Source organism: Parambassis ranga, chromosome 2 (assembly GCF_900634625.1).
Source record: "Parambassis ranga chromosome 2, fParRan2.1, whole genome shotgun sequence".
Classification (NCBI taxonomy): Eukaryota; Metazoa; Chordata; class Actinopteri; family Ambassidae; genus Parambassis; species Parambassis ranga.
This window is the reverse complement of record NC_041023.1, coordinates 33,442,194-33,464,016: the sequence shown is the minus strand read 5'-3', so window position 1 is coordinate 33,464,016 and position 21,823 is coordinate 33,442,194. Positions and strand designations below refer to the sequence as shown.

Sequence of the window (21,823 nt, the reverse complement as noted above, 5' to 3'; positions counted from 1 at the left end):
TGTGCATATTAATGAGGTGTGTGTGTGTGTGTGTGTAATGGGATGGTTTGCCTCTTTGAAGTGTGAGTTGTGATTGGTCACCAGGCAGCATTCATGACACACTAAGGCTTGATTATTAGTGGGTTTGATGCAGGAAGAGCTGCACTCTGAGTGTAATGAGAGCTGCTGGTCTCATCCAGGTGATTCTTTGTGCTGACTGTTAATGGGAAGACACACACAGATATTATCATTCATTGTGCTGACTCGCTAAAGGATCATCACATCCACTATGTTTTCTTTGGAGGATTGTGCATCTGAGACATATGCTATACAAATGCTAATGCTAATCTGCATATGTTTGCTAAAATTAGCAGCGTTTACCTTTGCCAGTAAAGGCATATTGTACTGTATATTGTAAATTAAAAAAAAAAATTCAAAGAGTCTGTGGTTTGGTTGGATATATACTTTTATTTATATATGTTTTATTGAGCTTGTGTGGTATAAGTGATATCTTCATATCAGAGTTACAAAAACATCATTTAGTTCTCTATACCCGTGTGGTTCACTTCCTCACTCTGACATGACAGCTGCAGAGGTAGTGGAAAGGCTGACACAGTCTGTTCGAAGCCGTACAGTGTGTGTTGTTGTTGCCCTGATGAGAAAGCACACAGTGCGTCTGCTACTGGAAGGACGTCACGGACTGACATTACTGCCGAAACAAACTACGGTTACAGAGGTCCAGACACGTCAACACCAACGGCCCTTCACACAGAAGTATTTGCATCCTTGACAAAGCCTAATAAATACATTACATCATTACTTAAATTAAATTTGGTGCAACACCATCACCTCCATGGCTCATTTTTGTTCATAGGTGGTTGAAAGATGGAGTGTTTTTTATTAATAGCTACATAAGTTAATTATTTACAGGGAAGACTGTAGAAAGACTGCAGTGATGTGTAAACATAACAAAACAGCACAAGCAAGGACGGACGGACGTCTACTATATGGTTTGTGTTCAGTGAAGCACAGTAAGGCACAGTTAGCATCGTTACAATCCGCCAGCCTCTCCCAGTAGCAAACTACTTTGTATACAATCGACACCAACACATGCTAAACATCTCATTACATCCACAGAAAGGAATAGTCTGACTCATCTGCAGATTGGAGTCACATTTAAGAGGCAGAAATAATGAAACTTATTCCACAAGAGGAGCAAAACATGTCAATACAAAAAGGTTTACCAGTTTGATTATTTCCACCTACAGTTAAACTGAAGGTTTAAATCTCCAATCTGCAGCAAGCTGTGCCGACCACTTTAACCCTGACCAAGTAAAGTGACATCTACTCCAGGAAATATACATGAATCTATCAAACTAACATCTCCTTCTTTTATTGTGTGTGTGTTAATATAATAAATAATATGAGGGAACGTTTCAATTTAAATGTAATCTTTCTAAATTTGGTCTTAAACCTTAAAATACATTTCTAAATACACATGAAAAAAGGAAACAGTATCTGAGACGCTAAGTACTATATATAAGGCTATTGGTGCACATCATTTAAATCATATTTCTATATTCAAATGTGAATATTTAATCTTAACCAGAAATAAAAATACATAATAATGCTGTTGTTTTGGAGTACAATGAATATTCAAGGAGAAGCATGTATTATTTATCATGTCACAGATTTTTTAACCCATTTTTTTTTTCCGGAAAACATCATTTTGAGCTGCAGGATGAACAACAACACACATTTACATCCCATTATTGGAATCATATAATTCAGTCTAAGTGCACAGGGGCAGAGGGGGAAGAATTCACCTAAATTTATCATATTACATATTATTATTAAGTATGTCTGTTCTTCAATTTAAGATAAATTTCACACCACAACAAATAAATATTATTGATGAATATCCTCTACGCTGTAAAACTAAACCTTACAGACATTAAAACAAGTGAACAATGATGTTTGTTTTCTGTTGAAATTGAAGTCTGGCTCTTTCACCTCTTGGTCTATGCGGTTAGAAACCAGCAGGGGGCAGTGTTATTTGGTAAAAAGTGATTGTACAGCAGCTATTGTGAATGAATGTGATTTATCTATAATTTAAGATAATAAAATAATAAAATACTGACTCATATCGGCATGAAATCAGACCAAATAAGCTTAAATAAGCTCAGAGGGCAGAACAACATCATTGTGTTTTACAAAAACCTTCATCACATCAGGACCCGAACATGCTCATGATAAAGCTCACCACAGAGGGTGTGTTATCACGAGTGCTGCCACACAACTGGACGTTTAAAGAGGAGGGGTGTGGGGGGCAGGCACAGGGAGACAATAACATCGTCTTCTCTTTGTTCGTGATTGCTTTGAAAAATGAAATTCCGTTTGTTATGAAAATGTGTTTGGGCTTTTGTGAGGACATCTGAGACACAGGACGCCATTTAGTGGCAGACACAAAAAAAACAAATCAAACTGATCAATAGCACAGCGGGGTGACATTTACAAAACAAAATGACCATGTGGAGTGGATAGCATGGTGAACGGTGAATCCTATTGACATTTATAGTAACAGACATGACGTACGGCCACACTGGACTTTGATTAGCACACATAATTAGCAGTATATTCTTTTAATGTTAGTGAATCAGCTGATGGACAGACAACAGTACACACAGCTACATTCCAATACAGACATGTTAGTGAATCACATTGAACACAACCTTATATAATAATACTATGCAGCATCACTGTACAGCCCCCCCCCCCCCTTTGCACTCATTACATTACATTTAAGGCAATGTATTGGAACAGACCGCCGCTGGCCACTTGAAATACTTCCCTGTATATCTGCATCGGAATACGAGAGAGAATATTGCTGATGGGTTCTCTGTGTACGTTAGAAATCCACCATTATGCAGATGGTTTTTGGTCATTAATACCTTATTAAGGCTTGCAGAGGAAATTACATTCAACCATAATTGAATCCAGTAAATTGCAGCAATTTCATAAAGATGTTTGGAGGTGAAGTGTGGCCATTTCTCCTTCAGTGCAGCATACCATGTATGAAAATACGGAACCCAGGATGTCTAATGCAGCATTTTATGACCCCACCTAAAGTGGGACATTTGGTTTTAACTGCGTTACAGTGCTGAGGCGGGGCAGCGTGATGCCAGCGTCACCAGCTGTGAACACATCTGTTGGTTATTTATTGGGAACTTAAGGGCTGCGCAGTCAGGAGCATCACTGTTCCCACTGTGTGCGCTCAACTCAACCAATCAAAACGTCTTGTTTTCGTTTAGTTAGCTGTCTGCGCTAACTTGTTCAGTTAGGAGTCAGTGAGGGAAATGTGTTTTCTATCCACCCAGAATCCTGTCATTGCTTCTTTTATCTTAACCCTTATTTTCCAAGCATACTGTGAAGAAGGCTTGTCTTATTTTGAAGATGTACTCATTATGCTGGTGCTGTTCAAACAGTGGCGACACAGTGGCTTTTGCATTCACGTCATATTGGAAGACAGAGTAGGAGGAGGAATAGACACTACAGCCTAGGTTTTTGATCTTTTAGGGACATGTGTAGACACATGTGATTAATACTAAGCAGCTTTGATTGTCTGTTGATGAAATGAATGCACAACAATCCCACATCTTAAATAAACCTGCCACTGCTGCAGCAGGTACAGTCCATCCAATATGAGGTGAATGTGTCCATGACTAAATGACAGTTAGTACGACAGTGTTTGCAAATTATTTTCCTACTGTTAGCCGCTTCACATGCATACAGTATCTTACACTTTACTCTCTGGTTAATATTTCAGCTATACTCACAACTAATACTCAGATATGCCTCACAGCCTCCTACAACACGCTTGTTGCTTTGGCAGTTTGTTTTAGAGGACCCCGAACAGAGCCTGGTGGGACACCGAGAGGCACCTCTCTTGGCGTGGAGCTCACTTTGATTGTGGATGTAGGTGTTGCACGGTTGTAGCAGACGTGATTGTGAGCCGTTGGCAGAGTTGAGCGATCTAGATGTTGGTCTCCCGCTGCATAGGTTCCTCTTCTTTTGGACTTTTGTCGTCCAGTTCCTCTGAGGCCTGGATTTCACCATCAGCCTCCTTCTGATCCTGAACTTGGTCTGGATCCTCTGTCTCAGTCCGTTTGTACATCTCTGCTTGCTTGCGCTCACGCTCCAATAGTCTGTAGTTGATGAAGTTTCCGATGAAGAGCCAAATACTGGCCAGAATCACCACAGCTCCGCAGCAGAAATACATGTACTTGTAATTTTTTGTGACATCAACCAGTTTGCCTGCAAGAGAAGACAAAGTTTTAGATGTAAACACAAAAACTGTCTCCCCATGAGCTCTTGACATACATCAGATATGGTGTAAACTTATGAGACTGTGGTCCATACTAGGAGCATCCATGATAGCTTTCTTTCTAAGTTAGCATTAGCTTATCACCTACAGATGTTTCCCATCAAGCCTCGTCACTACAACAGTCAGACCAAATCCCCATTTCTGGTCTTCGAAATAAAGTTATGACGTTAGCTAAATTAATGTATGTAAGAGACTGTACCTGCTAAAGGTGGACCTATGAGAACTGGGCAGCACTCCACTATGGTAGTGAGTCCCACAGCACTGGAGAACCTCTGAGCTCCGACCAGGTCCATCAGTGTCTCAAACAGGACTGAGCTGACCATACCAAAGGCAAAGCCGAAAAACAATGCATAGACAACCAGGCCTTTGTAGTCTTCAACCAGCGGGCAAAGGATATGGCACACTCCATTGTAAAGCACAGCAAAGCTGAAGAAATACTGGATCCTCGGCCGGATCCAACGTGAGTTGGCCAGTAGTCCCATGGAGGGCCTGGCAAACATGTCGACAAAAGCCAGGATTGAAAGCAAGAAGGCAGCAGAGTATTCATCCACACCCATGTCCTTGGCGTAGGCTGCGAGGAAGACAAGGGGAGCAAAGAATCCCAGGAACATGATGACATTGCCTGACAGGTAAATGAGGAAGCCACGATGCTTGAAGAGCGTCAGGTCCAGATATTTGTTGACGATCTCCCAGGCAGTGCGCTTCTCTTTCGTCGTGGTGGTAGTGATGACGGCTAGTTCTTGATCCTTTTTGGCTTTGTTGGGAGGCGGCCCCAGGGGCCTCATGAGAGAACCAGCCACACAGCAGTTCAGCAGCAGGCCACCCAGAATGAGGAAGCTGCCTCTCCAGCCAAACTGATTGAATAGGTACTGGTTAAGAGGAGCAAGGGTGCTGAGGAAGACCGGGCTGCCTGCCATCGCTAGCCCATTAGCAATGGGACGCTTCTTGTAGAAGTACTTGCCTATCATAGTCAGTGCTGGCTGCAGATTGAAGGCGAGCCCAAGCCCTGTAATGACAGTGGTAACACTCAGTACATTTAAAAGCTATTTAGCTTTTAGTTTAAATCTACAAAGCTAAAAAAACAGCCACCGCTGTATTTGAGCACCATGTGCTAATTAGAGGCTAACAAACAAAACAGGGAAGCATGTCATTTGCCACATATCTTTTCCAGAAAGCACTGGTCCTTATCCTGGGCTTAGATCAGAGGTTTATTTTATTGTTTAAATCTATTACCTTGGCATTGTACAGGATTACAAGGTAAAGATGTAAGATGGCACATAGAAGCTTAAATCTAATGAAAGCAAAACCAAAAATAGACTCTTTAAGTAAAAGTCTTCCTGCTGAACTGATTGTATTATCAGCCTGCCGCTCAGAACTAGAGGCTAATCAAATTACCCTAAAGTGGACTTAAGTGGATTTAGATGGACTTACCGCCGATAACGCCTATGCAGACATACAGCTGCACCACGCTGTTGCAGAAAGAAGCTAAGATCATGCCAGTGGCGCAGAGGCAGCCCCCCATCATGACGATGGGCCTGCAGCCGTATGTGTTAACCAGAATGCTGCTGATGGGACCTGCAACAGAAAGGAGGGCAGAAAAATGAGAGCGCATGTGTTGTATGTTTACCACTGTCAGTAACACTGAAAGTGAGTACATAATGATTTAATCTGGTTAGCGCTGCACACCAGCGGGAAGCCGCCTGCTATTAATAGCGGAGGCTGAGTGGTTTCAATTTTTACACACGACACTGCCACCGTCTTAAACTAGCGCCATGTCTATTGGCCTTTCTACACTGTGCGATTTTTAGTGATCTTATAAGACCATTGCATGACACACTATGCGACGTGAATCTAATAAGCTTTGGTACGATCGCCAAGTTTGATGCATGCATATTGTACAATGACCATTTACTGAATCGCAGGTGACCACAGGTTACATTGTACGTCAACATGCGAGGAGGAGAAAGACATGGATGCAGGGTGACAGGTCGTAGCAGCTGTCACACTGTAAGACAGTCATCCTAAATTTCTGACACCACTAGAATTTTATCTCAGCTTTTCGTCGCAAGGCGCTGACAATGGCCGTCGCGTAACCTGTCTCACAGTGCGATGTAAGACCACCGATTTAGAGCAATGACCAAAGATATCTCCACGATTTTCCTACGATGCTCATCTTTCGTCTGCGACAGCCCAAAATCCCACAGTGTAAACTGGGCATAAGATGAGCTTCAACATGTACTGTGTGTTTATCTTAGAATATATATAGTAAATAAAGCTACGCATGAGGTTGAAACCAAATCCTTTTTCTCTTGACCACTAGTCTACAGATGCTGCTTCCAAGACAGTTTCTTCAACATGGCTGTACCTGTTAGTGACATATTTTGGCCTATCTTATGCATTATGTGTGGAGATGAAACGGCAGCATTCATCCTTATTTACAGTCTATAGGAGACATGCTAACATTTGTTAAGCTTCTTCCCTCAGGCCATCAGCGGACCTCCGTTCCTTCAGTTGATAAGAGGAATGAACAAATGCATATGCACCTAACTTAATTGCCCAACACTACTAGCAGGGTATTTCACATTTATATATACTGCTTTTAACTGTATTGTACCTTTTATTGGTTTACTTTATACTGTATATTATTTTTATCTACAAAACGGCTAAGCTAATGAGTTACTGTCCATGTTCTGTCCTGTATTTAATATGAATTATGACTCACTTCACTGCTTTTTAAGTAAAAACTGTGGACTCAACACTTTATTGTTTACATTTTTCCCCTTGAGCTGATTGAGCACATTTGATCAGATTCTTTGAACACAACTTTGCATAATGACACCTTCCAGGAATCTATGCATCTAATAACTAACAGTCTCCTAACCTTTTGTTGAATTTTAAATACAGGAGGTGTAAAACGAACAGGGACAGAAAAGTAATGAAAGATGTTTCCTTTTTTGGGAAATAATGCTCTCATTAGCAGCTAGAAGATGTATCAAATTTCTGCCAGGCCCACTGCAATTTAAAAAGCCACAACGGGCGAGGAGTCATCCCACTTAATTTGCTCTGCGTGAATCTTTTTTCGACCTTGAGGAAAAGTTCCCCTCATTTGCATCCACAGCAGTGATCAGTATTCTCGGGGGCTCGGCGGGACCCGGATCGGCTGAAATGAGGAAGCCCTTGAGCCTGCACATTACGTCCCCTGAAAAAGGCTTATCATCTCCTGACCAGACGCAGCGTGGACTTCATTACACGGTGGACAAAACCCCAAACTAAATATAACCACCTAGATCCCAAAAGGGAATGACACATATAGAGAAGGAAGACGTCTAACTGATTTTTTTTCTATGCGAGCTGGTTCAGCTCATGATGTGAGGGTGCTGAATGTCCATCACGCTTCAAATGGGATAAAGTCGACAGAAATGGAAGCAAACAACTTTTAAAAAGCTGTTATGTTGTAAGAAGACACAGTTTTCTGAAGACACAGATATTTTAAGCAAATAACCCAAACCCGGCTTATGTGTGAGAACGTTCATCTGCTTTTCAAGGTTGACATGAGCAGAAATAAACATGTTTACAGCCTACTAAAATGATTTGGGTTGCATCTTAGTTCATAAGCTTCATGATTACCAGGCACACCTCCGCTCCACCATCTTTATTTACAGTCTATGGATGTCACAGAGTAGGTTGGGGATATTGTTTGGATATTTGTGGATAGAGTTTGACCATCGCCATCTTTTTTTGACCATATGTGGATGCTGGAGAGGATCTAAGAATATCAGAGAACTTTGGGATTCTTTCAAGTTTCTCATCACTCTTAGACAGAGCAAAGAAAAAAGGTTTTAGTTAAAAGTATGTATTAAAAGTCAGGATATTTTATCCTAAAGCAGCAACTGACCTTTCAATGTCTTCATCACAGAAATAAGCAGACATACATGACACTATAAAATATAACTTTCTTATTGGAAAATGTTTTGCTTTTACTCATCCATCCCGTCTTCTAAGTGTCTTTATGATTGACAGTGAATGCAACACCGTTCTCTTCACCCAAGGTCAACTCTCTCTCTCTCTGTCTCTGGATTAGCAACACTGATCCTATGCAGACACACAACATGCAGCTTAAATGCATCATCACACTGCGACGCACTCTGCGCTGAAGCGTTTTGTGTGTATACCTTATAAATAGGTTGGTTAGTTGAAGACAAGAGGCCAGCACCGGGCAGCAATAATACATAAAAGGCTATTTCAGTCCTTTATGGATTGGATGAATCCAATCCATCTTCAGACTCAGTCTCAGAGTAATGACAGAACTGTGTAAACACTAATACACACACACACAGAGGAGGCAGTGGGAAATAAGAAAGGTGTTAAACATACAGTGATTGCTTTAGCCGCGTAAGAGGCTGAACAAGAGAGCAGGTGTTTAATGAATAGCTGATGAGTGTGATCAATATGAATGAATCAGTAACAAGAGGCGCTCGCCTAGTAACTGCACACATTGATGCTGTCAACACATGATAATGACATACGGTCACTGTAAAGCTAAAGCAGCAGTTGGCGGTAAAATCACGGCTATCACAGTGAGATTGACAATAACCAGTTCCACAAATATCCTGCTAATAACATTATATTTGGAATCTTGAAGCTGTGTTATGACTGTATTGCCAAGAGAATACAAAGAATAACCAAAGAGAACCAAACAAAAGAGAGTGCAGGAAAACCAAACGGCAGTCTTCGGGACTCAGACTTAAAGCCTATGCGGAAGTGTCAAAACTTGTAGTTCACGCTGCAACTGCTGGGGGCTGGCTTCAGAAGAGAGTCATTTCCCATAGACTCCCATGTTAAAATGGCCGACTTCACAGTAGAAATGAAAATGTTTACAGCCTGGTACTAAAAAAAATTCTGGTCTCAAATGATAGGTTCTCTTCTAGTGTCAATTGTACGTGGGGGTGAATTTTTTTATAACTCACTTGTTTCAATTATATTCGGACTTAAAATTACTCATAATTATGGGCGTTGCTGCTTGAGCAGACGGTTGCCGTATCACTGCGCGAGTTTCCTGCTTCTACGATCCCCCGGCCCCCTAAACTCCGCTCGTGCTCCTCCTCTTTGTCCATATTTGGAGTTTTGGCGGACGTGATGCTGTCAACATGACGACGGTCAGAGCGTCGCGGAGCCTCAAAACGGCTCTTCAGAAACAAACGGGTGATGTCATGAAAGCTCTGTCCATAGTTTTTACTGTCAATGAGGGAAACACACACACACATTAAATACACTAGGGAATGAAAGGGAAGACAATCTGACACAGGTGGAACACATTAGGGCGGGGCAGGTTATCACAGAGGTGGGAAACACAGGAGAAAGTAAAACACACAAGGATACACAAGGAGAACAGGACTTTCAAAATCAAACAGGAACCATGACCAAAACCCTGGAAAACACACACAACAACTAGAAACCAAGCATCAACATGAAAACAAACCTAACAGAACAAGGAAATATGATATGCTGACAAAAAAGAAAACATATAGTTTTTTACAGTGTAAGTCTACCCTCTGGTTGATCATGTTGATGGAGTCACACAAACATGTATCCAGATAAATTCCATACCTTTATACCCCACTTGTGCCACTTAAGTACAAATCTAAGCTCTGTTTGTTCTGCTTTCTGTTGCCACTTCTTTGTTACAGAACGAACACTATACAACACAGCAAATGAGCTTTCTAGGCCTGTCGGTGCAGATGGTGACAACAGCACAAGATAGAGTGACAGGAGGATTATAGCATGGACAGATGGCGACCGCCGCACTGCCAAACACAAGGCTGCAAGGGCTGAAGCCAAAGTAGGAAATGCAGCAGGTGACCAGAGCAATATGGTGGAGAGAAGGACCTGCTGAAAACACACACTGACCCCTCGAAAGGTTCCTTCAGAAAAGAAATGCGAGGCAGCTGTGGCATTGTGTCGGTATATCTGATGTCTGATTAGCGGTCTGAATTTCATCAGTGGAGCAGGTCAATTAGAAACCCAAGCTTATTGTAGAAAAAAAACAAAGGCTACCCTACAAATCAACATATGGATTGTAGGTCTGTAGCTGATCTATATTGGAACGTTGATTTGTTGTAACTCTTAGCAGACCACTGTGGATTTCAGGTTAAGGCTCAGCATGTGACACTGGGCCAACATCCTGTGATGCTGCGTGGTTTCAAATCCAGGTCATGATCTGATGACACAACCTGTCTCTATTCTGTCAGTGTCTAGGGTGTCCTGGTGTGACAAAAACAAACTAAGCCCCAATTATAACACACTGAAGAATAAACCCACAATAAAATCCATCCATTGTATAATCTTTTCCATTATAAATGCACCATAAACATAAAAAACAACTTACAAGCAGGTTTGAATTTTGATTTGGAGGATCATAGTGAAAGTCTGTTTTCAAAATAATGTTTCTTTCTTGTTTGCTTTATTTTAGGTTTAAACAAAAGCGCTTTTTATTGGCGTATTTCTTTTACAATGCTAGCTAGCAGCTATAGATAGGTGACTGATGATAGTTCATTGGAATATCTCTCATAAAAGTATTCTCTGGTCCAAGTGTCCCTAAATAACCCACCTACGCCAAACAAGCTAAATGGCACATCAGGTTTGTTAGCTTCCACAGCTAACACATAAGCTTAATACTGCAGATATGCAGCCAGCTGGAGAGTAGAGGAGTAGCTTTATTTTACACTGACCTGTGTAAGGAGGTTGATAAGTAATTATGTGTCATTGCCATAAGAAGTGATGACACTGTAGTGCACTTTGTACCCCTGGCACAAAGGAAGGAGACATTTGGGGATCCAAAAGGAAGTGATGCACCTCATGTATGGGTATTTCATAGAGAGCTGAACACAGCTCTGAAATTCAGCTTTATAGCTAATTTTGAGCTCTGGCCACTCATGGTATTGCAATTGAAAAGACAACAAACAAATAGATCAATACTAAATTTGTTGCTATCACACTGACAGACATAGCCTTCCAGGATTGGTGCATTAGGTTTGGTGGCAGCAGCATGTATTTTAATTCCCCTTTGACTTTAAACTGAGATAATTAGGGAATGCAGTCACTGACTCACCTGCAGCATACATGACCGCGAGCATGATGGAGGAGATCCATGCGATCTGACTGTAGGAGGCATCAAAGATGACCTGGATGTCTTTGAAGAAGACTGTGATGGCCTTGGGGAAAGCGTAGGAGAAGCCTATGGAGATGAAAGATCCTAACACCACAGCCCACCCCCACCCGCCGTCTGGCGGGGGCACGGCAGTGGGACCTGTGGCTGGGGGTGGCATCACTGGCCCACCTCAACGCTGATTTCTCACTGCAATGAAAGAATAAGAAAGAGAGAAAATTAAACTAACATAACACACAGCTTCAGCTGATATGTCACAGATCATTACTGACGATATATGGGATTATATGAGGTCAAAAGCAAAGTGACACGTGGTGAGAAGGACATACCAGAGGTCCGTATCCTGGAGAAAAAGCTGTGCAAACATGCACTCACACTCTTTCACACACACACGCACACACACAGCAGCCTGATGTCCTACTAAGGAGCATGCACTCACTCAACCTGAGAGACCAGCCCTGTCCCGCCTACTTCTCACCTTGAGCCAACCCCCCCTTGTCATCAGCCTGTAATGGAAACAGGGTGGAGGCTGATAAAAAAGCGTAGTGGCTGTTTAGAATCAGGTGGTGTTGTGTAAAGAGTAAACACAACTAATTACGTGTGAAAAAACAAAAGCAGGTACGGCTACACATCACTCACATGCACAGATACACAGATTATTCACAGGAACGCCGTACAGCTGTTATGTGAAGATCTGTGTAACCTCATTAGGTTAACTCTACAGCTGTATAATTAGCCTGTAGTGCACACTGATGTGATGGCAGCCTTTTCATAAAGAAGGAGCAGACAGAGGGATAATCAATATGTGTGTTTCTGTTAGCATTACAGAATCATCAGTAAGCAATTATTACAGAGATAAATGACTCCAGTGCACAGTGGTGAAATAATTACACCATCAGTGCATCAGTTCAGTGCAAAGTTAGGCTGTAACAGCAGATACTGGAAGCAGAATTACTACAGCATGGCTGTTTGCCTGCATTACCTACTTAATGGTCTTTCCAGAGTGTGTAGACACAGTTATGTCACATTTTGTCTAAACTTTTCTAATGGGGAAAAATGTCTGCACAAAAATCTGCATTTCTGGGAAAACACATTCAGGAGAATGTGAGATCAACCTAAAAACACAACAGAGCTGTTGCCAGCGTGGAGGCACAAAAACAGTATGGATCTGGTCCAAAGTTTCCCTTACACACACACACACAGCAGGAGGTGGTCAATGTGACATACAGGAACCTTTGATGCTCACCTACTGCAGTGCATATGTGAGGGGGGCTAAACTGTCATAATATTAGTAGCATCAAAGGTCATTGTTTTTGCTAATAGCTGAAAATAACCATATGTTAACAGAATATGTTACAGCTGCAGGTTAGATAGTGAACTTTGTGTTAGAAACTGTGGCTGTCATTTGATTTATTGACCAGGTAGAGGGAAAATGTTTGCCTGCAGCCCAAGAAAATGAATTCACATTTAAGTTTAATCGAACCTCTTTCAAAACCCAAAAGATGCATCAATTCACAGATTTGAGGACAGAAAAAACATTCTATGATACGTTTCACCCCCCACTGACAACGTCTTACTTGTTACAGTTATCTGGTTTTACCAGACACTATCTATCATGAATTTTAATTTCCTGCCAGTCTGACTGGGGAGCACTGAGAGCAGTTTGTCCGCAAGAATCACACACCCCACTAGGGTTGGGTGATATTGGCAGAAAAATTAATCACGATTAATTGTGGCATTTAGCCTATAATGATTAATTTGACGATTAATTGATGACAATTGCATTTACGTACATGATTTTGACTCTAAATTGGCACAGTGTTCTAGCATGATACCGACAAATCATCAGTCAAGTTAACTACTTCATTCTAACAGGTTAAGCTGGTGAGTAGTGATTAGGCACAAACCAGCCATGGGAATATGTATTGATAATATTGAGGCACAAACTGCTTCAAAATAATAATGAAGCAAACATTTAAAGTAACTTTGTTCTTCATATGTTCTTATCTTAAGGTCACAAAGCAGTGCATGTCAACATTAAAATTAAACAGGACAAATAAGTTCAGAAAAGTCACATCAGTGATTATTTCAAGTTAAAAAAATGTGTCTGTGCAAATGAACCCGTGACTGGAATATGTCACAGACTAGTGCATGTTTTCACTCAGACTGTAGAACAGCAGCAGAAAAAACATGACAAACAAACAAACCGGACAATTTCACATTTAAACGTATGTCTGTGCAAATCAACCTGCGTTACAATCTTCCAGCGCTTAGTTTGGTCGTAGGAGCACAATGACTAAACTAAAGCCTAGACCCCACACAGAGGGTACCCCTCTCTAACCGAACTACACGTCTCCAAAAACTTGTGTCATTGTTTTTACACTTCTAAGTCTCTTGGTAAGGCCTTATTTCAAGCTGCTGGCTCAATTTAAGGAGTGTTAGCAGAAAGGTAGTTGCTGAGTGTTCCTAGTTGTGGAACCATCAATAAATGATGTCGCCCTCCTTCGTTGCTGACACTCTCACCAGATCCAGTTGCAAAGTTGTGGAGACTCACACGCTCTGAGCTCCACAACAGGAAGACACATGGCCAATTATTTTATTTCAACTTTTTTTTCTTATAAATAACATAAAAAAGAATGGGAATAATAATACCCCATATCTTGGGTGTTTACATGATTACATTTAAAGATACTGCCTAAGGACGGCATGATCCTATGTATTTTATTTAATTCCAAATACCTAAATATGTGGTTTTGTGCGGTATTTGAAAATGACAAATGCAAGACACTGAATGACCAAAAACACAGTTAAGGTTTTTCAGTGAACAGATATTTATTCTCATGTATGATCAACAACAAAAGAACAGAAGCACCAAACATGTTAGAACCTGGAGAAATAACAGGCCAGTTCTAGGTGTGGGACGCCTCCCTGCTATACAAGCCTGTGTGTGTCAGCATGAGGATGCACCAGTCACCAGGTTGTCCACAACATCATCATCCTACATCTGAGCCTGCAGCTCCCACAGAAATAACAGCTGGCTGCACCCAGGTGAGGAGGTCAGATGTTCAGATGGAGCTCCAGCAGCTGATGGGACCGCTCCAGGCTCAGGATTTGAATTCTGACTTGTCAATCAGTAAATAATTAACACTTTTATATTGTCAATAAACAGGTCTTGAACAGGACTTGCATATAAAGTAGTGCAGGTAGTTGTCTGTGGTGATGTGAGGTAGCTACAGTAAATATCTGCAGGGAGCAGAGACTGCTCTGTAAACATAAACAAATGCGCTGAAGATTCAGAGTAAACATTCAATGCTAACTCTGTTTACTTGTTGAGTTTATCTTTACGGGAGTTCATCAATAATATAATCTGACAGGCAGCTAGCTGTCTTTAGGAACACCTGTCTACCAAAATGTGCTGAGGATTCTCTACTTTCAAAGCAAATACTGTGTAGCATGGCTAACTTTAGCTTTACCTGACTGCTGTAGCTAGCCTGCACAAAATTATTATGTAAATAATGTCAAGCGATGTTTTAATATGCTAACTTTTTCACTTGGCAAATCTGAATTCTTATAACTGCCACATTTGTTGTTTATATTTGTTATGATGATGTTACCTGTGAATGAGTTCCGGCTGATGCAGGTCGCTGTGCTCGACACCAACGTAACGCGCGTCCATGTGATTAGGAGGCGTGGCTTCAGGATGAGCTCAGAGAGAAGGAGGCATGTGTGTATTTTCAAAATCTGGCTGTTTCTTACTGGGTCTTTAAGATCTTCTCCCCACCTTTAAATCCAGACATTTTTAAAGCAGTGATATATTTTGGCCACATTGGGGCAGCAACTTTAACACAACCTGATCTAACAACAACAACTGTGACTTTGATCAAAGTTTTTTTTTTTAACTTTTATAGCATCAACTCAAAACACAGTAATATAACATTAAAGTTCTTCTAACTTAAGATCAGCGGCCTGCTGCTAACTCATTTCTCACACACTGGCCCTGTGCAGCTTTAACTGTATTCTGCTCATTCTTTACTTTTTTATTATTTTTTTTTTATTCTTTATTTTTTGCTACAACTAGAAACTAGGAGAAATATATTCAACTCTTGTTTGTGTCCATATATTGTGTTCATGCCAATGCCTTTCATTTGTAACAATGGTTAGTGGTTGTGCACCAGTAGAACACTGGTATTTGTAGTTTTAACTGGTTTAAACGGATTGAATGAATAACAACACATTCCATAACTCGTGCTAAACCCAGCCTCGTGAGTGGAACTATAATCCCCTCAGTATATATGTCCCTACTATTGGCCCTTTAATCAAAGTTGGTGATTATGCCTTTTTTCCAGACTTCTATACAGTGGGTCTAATCCATGCTAATCAGATTATAGGCTGTTTGTGGCGGCACTCGGTGGAGATACTGCTTTTGATTGATTGAACGAAACGGCAATGCATGAAGGGTCCTCAGAAACCATAAGCAGCTTAAATTGATGGGTTTGAATATGAAGCGCCAAACGCATTGATTGTACAAGAGCAGTTAGAAATAAGGGAAACGTCCACACAAGCCTGACAGACCTCATTTTATGATCAACCATATAAGTACATAAAAAGTCAAACAAAGCAAAGTCACCGTTTAGTCACTACAATGTCAACACTTCCTTCTTGGTTTCCAGCTAAGCCCAGATCCTCATCATGGGCCGTTTGTGCTGTGTCCTTCCTCTGACACCACTGACTGAAAGCTCATAGAGGAGTGACTGGCAGGCTGCGTTTATAAAAGCTATGAAGTGTGATGACAACAGCAGGCCTGAGAATGTGATTCACACCTACAAGAAGTGAATCTATTAAAAGACCATTTTTGGCAGATCTAACCAGAAGTACAGACCTTTCAATGCGTATGATCATAAATCTGTATTGATGCCTGAAGGAATATGTGTCAGATTCTCCCACATAGACAGGTCAGCAGCAATTTACCGCATAAATAAAAACATTAAGTCTTGATATAATTTTCCACCAAAAGAAGCAAGTTAACCACTCAGCGACTTCAGCCCTCCATCTGCAACTACACAGATGCATTCAGATCCAAGACACAGCTAAGATACAAGCACAGGCCAAACCTATAAAGAGCAACACTGAGATTTGACAGGTTAAAGTGTTTTCTTAGCATGCCAACATTATCTAAGTGACTGATTTTTAAACATAAATCAAACACTATAGGATTAAGCCTCTCTTATCCATTCAATCAAAAGTGTGTTGTTTTTCCACTGCAAGGTATTAGTGGGACATTTTAGAGCAGTCCACACACAGCCTGAGTGTGTTTCTACTGCTGGAGGCTCCCCCGTGGGACTAATTTCAAGGCAGCTTTTAGTGGAGGAGAGGTGAAGTAGAGTAAGTACTTCTGAGTGAGAGTTTGTACAATAGAATCAAAAGAACTGTCCAGCAGACAGTTATGTGTTATGTGTTATTATATTATCTTATTATTATCTTATATCATTTGATGATGAATCTGTGAAACACTATAGAAAAAAAATCCACAACTATAAGTCATGTTCTGAATTGCTCATCCGTCAACACTTGTATTTAATAGAGACCAGCATGCACACACCTGTCCTTGTGTGACGTTTGTTGAGTACACAGTTTGTTTTGGTCCCTCCTGCGTCCCCTACATGCACTTGAAGTGACTGACTGCTTTCACCTTGGTGACAGAAGCTTATTAAATGAGCAGCAACCAGAAACCAAAATAGTGTTTGTATAAGCAAATCATCCAACTGGTAAAAGCTCATTGGACAGGGTTACACAGAACTGGACAACAAGAGGTGTGTGTGAGAGAGAGTGTGTACGTGCCAAACAAAGATATCAATTTGTACCTTGGCAGAAAGAAGACTGCATTCTTTATTGTATGGGCCAACTCAGAATCTTAGGTTCAATTCACAACAAGGGCCAGGCTGAGACCTTAGTGTTGTATTTCAGGTAAGCTTCAGTAAGGAGGAAAAGGAGAGGAGTGGCCATCAAGTTGAGAGGTTTGAGGCAAAAAACTATGAAGAAATGTCAACATTCAAAAAAGCTTCACGTGTGTTTAATGTTTGTCAACATGTGTTACTGTAATCTTCACAGCTGTGTGATGGGCGCATAGGATGCTGCCCTTCAGACTGGCCATTCTTTCCAAATGGATGAACATTATAACGTTGTTTCAGTGCATGATTTTATCACATCACTGATTAAACTGTGGATTAAAGCAGCTTAATCTGTAAAGCTGTAAAACCGCTCAGTTTGCTAACAATACAATTGTCTGCTACACGTTCAGATGACTTCTCCGTGGGTTGTGTCACCATGGGAGGCCTGTTTCAAACTGCTTATTTGGCACAGGGCCTCTGTCTTGTGCTGCTCAGTTCAAATGGTCACACCCAGTTTATGTCATTTTCTCTGATGTCTAGGAGACACTCACTGCTCTGCTGCGAGTGAGGGAAGTCCGGCTTCTAAGCCCAAATGTCTCACTTTTGATCTCTCTACTACTACCTTGTTGCTAACCAGGCACATGTAGTAAAAACCAACGGGCCAGTTGTTATTCATGGGATAACAAAATAATCTTCTAAGATGCTTAAACTAGGCACCAACTGGGGGAAAACATGGCAACTCTTACTACTTTGTGCTTCAACGTTTGGATTTACGGTCAATACAAAAACACTGATTAGCAGAGCCCTAATATCTTTTTAGAGATGTACACTTCTGAAACAACAGATTTGTATGTGAGGTTAATTGTTTTAGGGTCAGACTCATTAGAGATGGAATCAGTTAAAAGAGATAAAAGTACAGTTCACAAGACACTGGCCTTCCCACATTCACTCCTAGTTGTCTTTATGCTTTAAGTGGAGCTACAGTGCTGACAGTGAATGGCTGGATAGGACACTTAATAAAGCTTATTTTTTCTAATGTGGGCTTTTGTGCAGCCTTGAAGGACTTGAGTTGTAAAGAAGGGCATCAGAAGGTAAGCCAGCTTTAAGGTATGGGGCATAACAATGTTCCTGTTTCACCTGTACAGATAAACAGCTTTTAGAATATAGGATCCATCACTGAAGCTTTGTGTTTTTCAAGTCCTTGAACAGCACAGACGTTCAGCAGCTGCTGTAAGACCTGTAAAGACTCTACAAAGGGAAGCTTGACCTCTACATTGAGCCAGCATGACCCTGACTCCCACCACCACCACACACTCCACCCCCAAGCCTCATAAGACTTAAAGTTATGGCAACGCAAGATTAGCTCTAAGGTGACGTCCAAGTAACACTTTAGAAATCATTAACCCAATCAGCAGGTCTCTAAATGTTGACTGAAGCACGTGTCTCAACACAATGATGATCTAATCTCACTACAGTCGTCAGGTAAACACACTTGCCCTTGGACTTGAAACAAACAGGAGAAATGCCACTGAAACAATGGCTGCTTTCTGATCAAAAACAAGGCCACGGTCAGGGGTCTTCCCATAAAATATACTAAGACTAAGACTCTTTTTACTCGATTGTCAGCCTCTGGACTTTGAAGTTTGTGAGCCAATTCTTGAAAACAAACATGACTGAGAACAATCCAATAAAGTCTGTCATCAAACACTACTAGACAACGAGGCCTACGTGGACACAAAAGCATGCTGGGAAGTTCTTTTCACTTTTCCATGTGGGCTGCCAACACCCACAGTCAACATCCAATCTAAAGCTCCTTTCCACCAACACACCTCTGACTACATCTTGAAGGTCAGATTCAATTTATGCATTCTTTTACAGCTCTGTTCAAACTCAAAGAAAGTCACAGGTGTCCGGCTGCTGTCAAGTTAAGGGAGGGCAGAGGAAGAAGAACAGAAAGCAGCACACAGCATGTTCTTCATGTGGAGTGCCTCGATTAATACGATCCAGTCCCACATATGGACAGTAGTACAACCATATTTATGTCATAGTTTTATTAAGATAACCTTTACCCATCATGCAATAGCTTGATTGATCACTCTGAAGTTCAGCATGACACTGAGTCCAGACACAGTTTTACAGGAGGACTGAGGACTTCTTTAACAGGTGGCCTCACAGAGCCCTGATCATAAACATTGTGAATCTGTTTGGGACATCCTGTCTACACATTAAGCATATGCTAAGGTCTCTGAGATGCTTGAAACAACTTGTCCTCCTAGTGGTTTGAATAAAATGTGGATTACTCCAGCCAAAAGACTTACTAACATCTGTTTTTGTCTTCATTGCAAAGCAGAATTTACTCCTGCATCGGTGATGTAAACATGACAAGGACATGCTCCTTTTAGCCCCTTCCCTGGCCATAAATGCTTCTGTCACTAAATACAGCAACTCTTTGCTCAGCCACAAATCCCTCAAGCAACTCTTTTACTGTCCTTCTCATATCAGATCATCGGTCCATTCATGGTCACCTTAAAAGACACAATGTGATGTTCACCTGTTCTCATTGTCCCTGCCAGCTTTTCTTTGCTTTGCTAGTCTAAAACCATAGATTAACCATAGTTACATTTAAATCGCTGAATTCTGAATTGTTCCTTGGTAATGATAGAGGCAATCTTATTCTTTTCCACTTCAGGCACCCATCACCAAGTTCAACCTTTACATCTACATTCAATTATGACAGCCGGTCAGCAAAACCAAAGACAAAAAGACTCCTCATGTTCCTGCCCACATGCTGACAGAGTCCAATGCTTTTCTGAGAAACAAACAGTGTGGACATTGTCAACCAAAGACTGTTTAGGATAGCTACAAAGTGAATCTGCTGTGCATTTAAAACAGGAACACAAACTGCCATAGCTCATGTCCAAGAAACTGGAGCAGTAAAAAAAAAAACTCAAGGAAGTAGCTGCGCCTGGCTGAGAAAGAACCAGCACATCCACTCATGAAACTACTCCACTATGTTTACAGATTAAACAAGAGGGTTATAATGTGGTCATCGTGGAATCAAACATCAGCACAGCAATTCACACATTGGCACAGTTTTGATGACTCAAATTTAGCAAATAGATTGTTGCTATCTTGGTTTTTTTGAAAGCATAGTGGAAACTCAAGCAATTCATCACTTGAAAAAAAACGTTGAAAAAAAAAAGTAAATAAACTAAACTGATATTACTTGCAGCTACAGTCCCAGCAGCAACAATGCTATTAGTTAGCATTAAATGGTGATAGATGTTCTTCCAATAACCAGCACCCAGGCAGCTCCATCCCACAACCCACTGCTGGCCTTTAATGAAAGTGCATGGTTGTCATGCTAAGCTAACAGGCTGCTAGTAGTTGCATCATAATTATATATTCTTTATAATGAACTCCTGGCAGGCTACTGTGTAAGTGAAGACATAACACAGTCCACTCAGCAGTCCTTTCTGGTATGATGAAGGCTGAAGCTGTATTAGTTACACATCATGTAATTTTTGCTTTTGACCACAATGGCCGCTGTTAGGTAAACATAACATTACATAGATTTGCTTAAAGTGTTATGATGCTCTGTCAAAGCAGAACAGAGTGCAGCAAGTGGGGCAAATACAGAGCTTATTTCACTGACGTACAACACTAATCCAAGCCTGTGTTTTAACATAAACAGAAAAGGGGGTCCACATTTCAGAGGAAGGCACCAGAATGTGACATGTGAAGTTATTTTTACAGCTCAACCAGCTGACCAGGAAACGGAACATCCTCCACTTGTGACCGACCTGCTGTGGAAAAAAAAAATAAAAAAATCCTCATAACAATTTTGGAGCATCTTTTCACAAATGGAACCCCCATCCTCAGATAGCTGGAGCTGGTGTAGCAGTAGAGTGACTTCAGCACTGCAGCCTGATCATATGATGCTGCTGATGTAAGGATAGGGACCGGATGAAGCCAGTCTTAAAGCTCAGGGCCTACACGGGCTAGACCGGCCGCATCAATGTAGCCCCGAAATGTGCACAAATACACAGTGTTTGGTGGAGATCATTCCCCTCCAGGAACTGACCGCAAGCTGCAGGCAGGCGTTTCACCTCTCTGCACAAGCTCCTGACCGCATCATGACATACATCCAACAGGGACCGTAACACCCTGGATAGTTCTCATTCATCGCAGCACATGCTCATCACTGCATACCGCCGCGTACCGACGCAACGCCAAAGCTCGCTTAATCCTCCTGACAGCGCCATCAGCGACAAACAGACATTAAATGTTACTTTACCTTTGGAGGAATAGAGGTTCGTGTATGTGTGTGCGTGTCCTGCGTGGGCTGTCGGCTCGGTGACCTTGGTGCAGAGAGATGCGTGTGTCCGTGTTGTGGACGGCTCTGTG

At 41.4% G+C, this 21,823-nt stretch overlaps 1 protein-coding gene across 2 annotated transcripts; it reads right to left on the bottom strand.

Annotated features, from left to right (window-relative positions):
* Positions 1-427: 427 nt before the first annotated feature.
* Positions 428-21,823, bottom strand: zgc:165507 (monocarboxylate transporter 2). 2 transcript variants are annotated; one of them, XM_028399358.1, is made up of 5 exons: positions 21,714-21,823; positions 11,472-11,717; positions 5,795-5,938; positions 4,563-5,369; positions 428-4,293 (listed from the first exon to the last, which is right to left on the bottom strand). In XM_028399358.1, exons 2-5 carry the CDS (start codon positions 11,686-11,688, stop codon positions 4,013-4,015), a joined length of 1,449 nt encoding a protein of 482 aa, XP_028255159.1. In that variant the 5' UTR covers positions 11,689-11,717; positions 21,714-21,823; the 3' UTR covers positions 428-4,012. The 2 variants fall into 2 exon arrangements, with proteins under 2 accessions (XP_028255159.1, XP_028255160.1); XM_028399359.1 differs by lacking the exon at positions 21,714-21,823 and adding an exon at positions 11,858-11,963.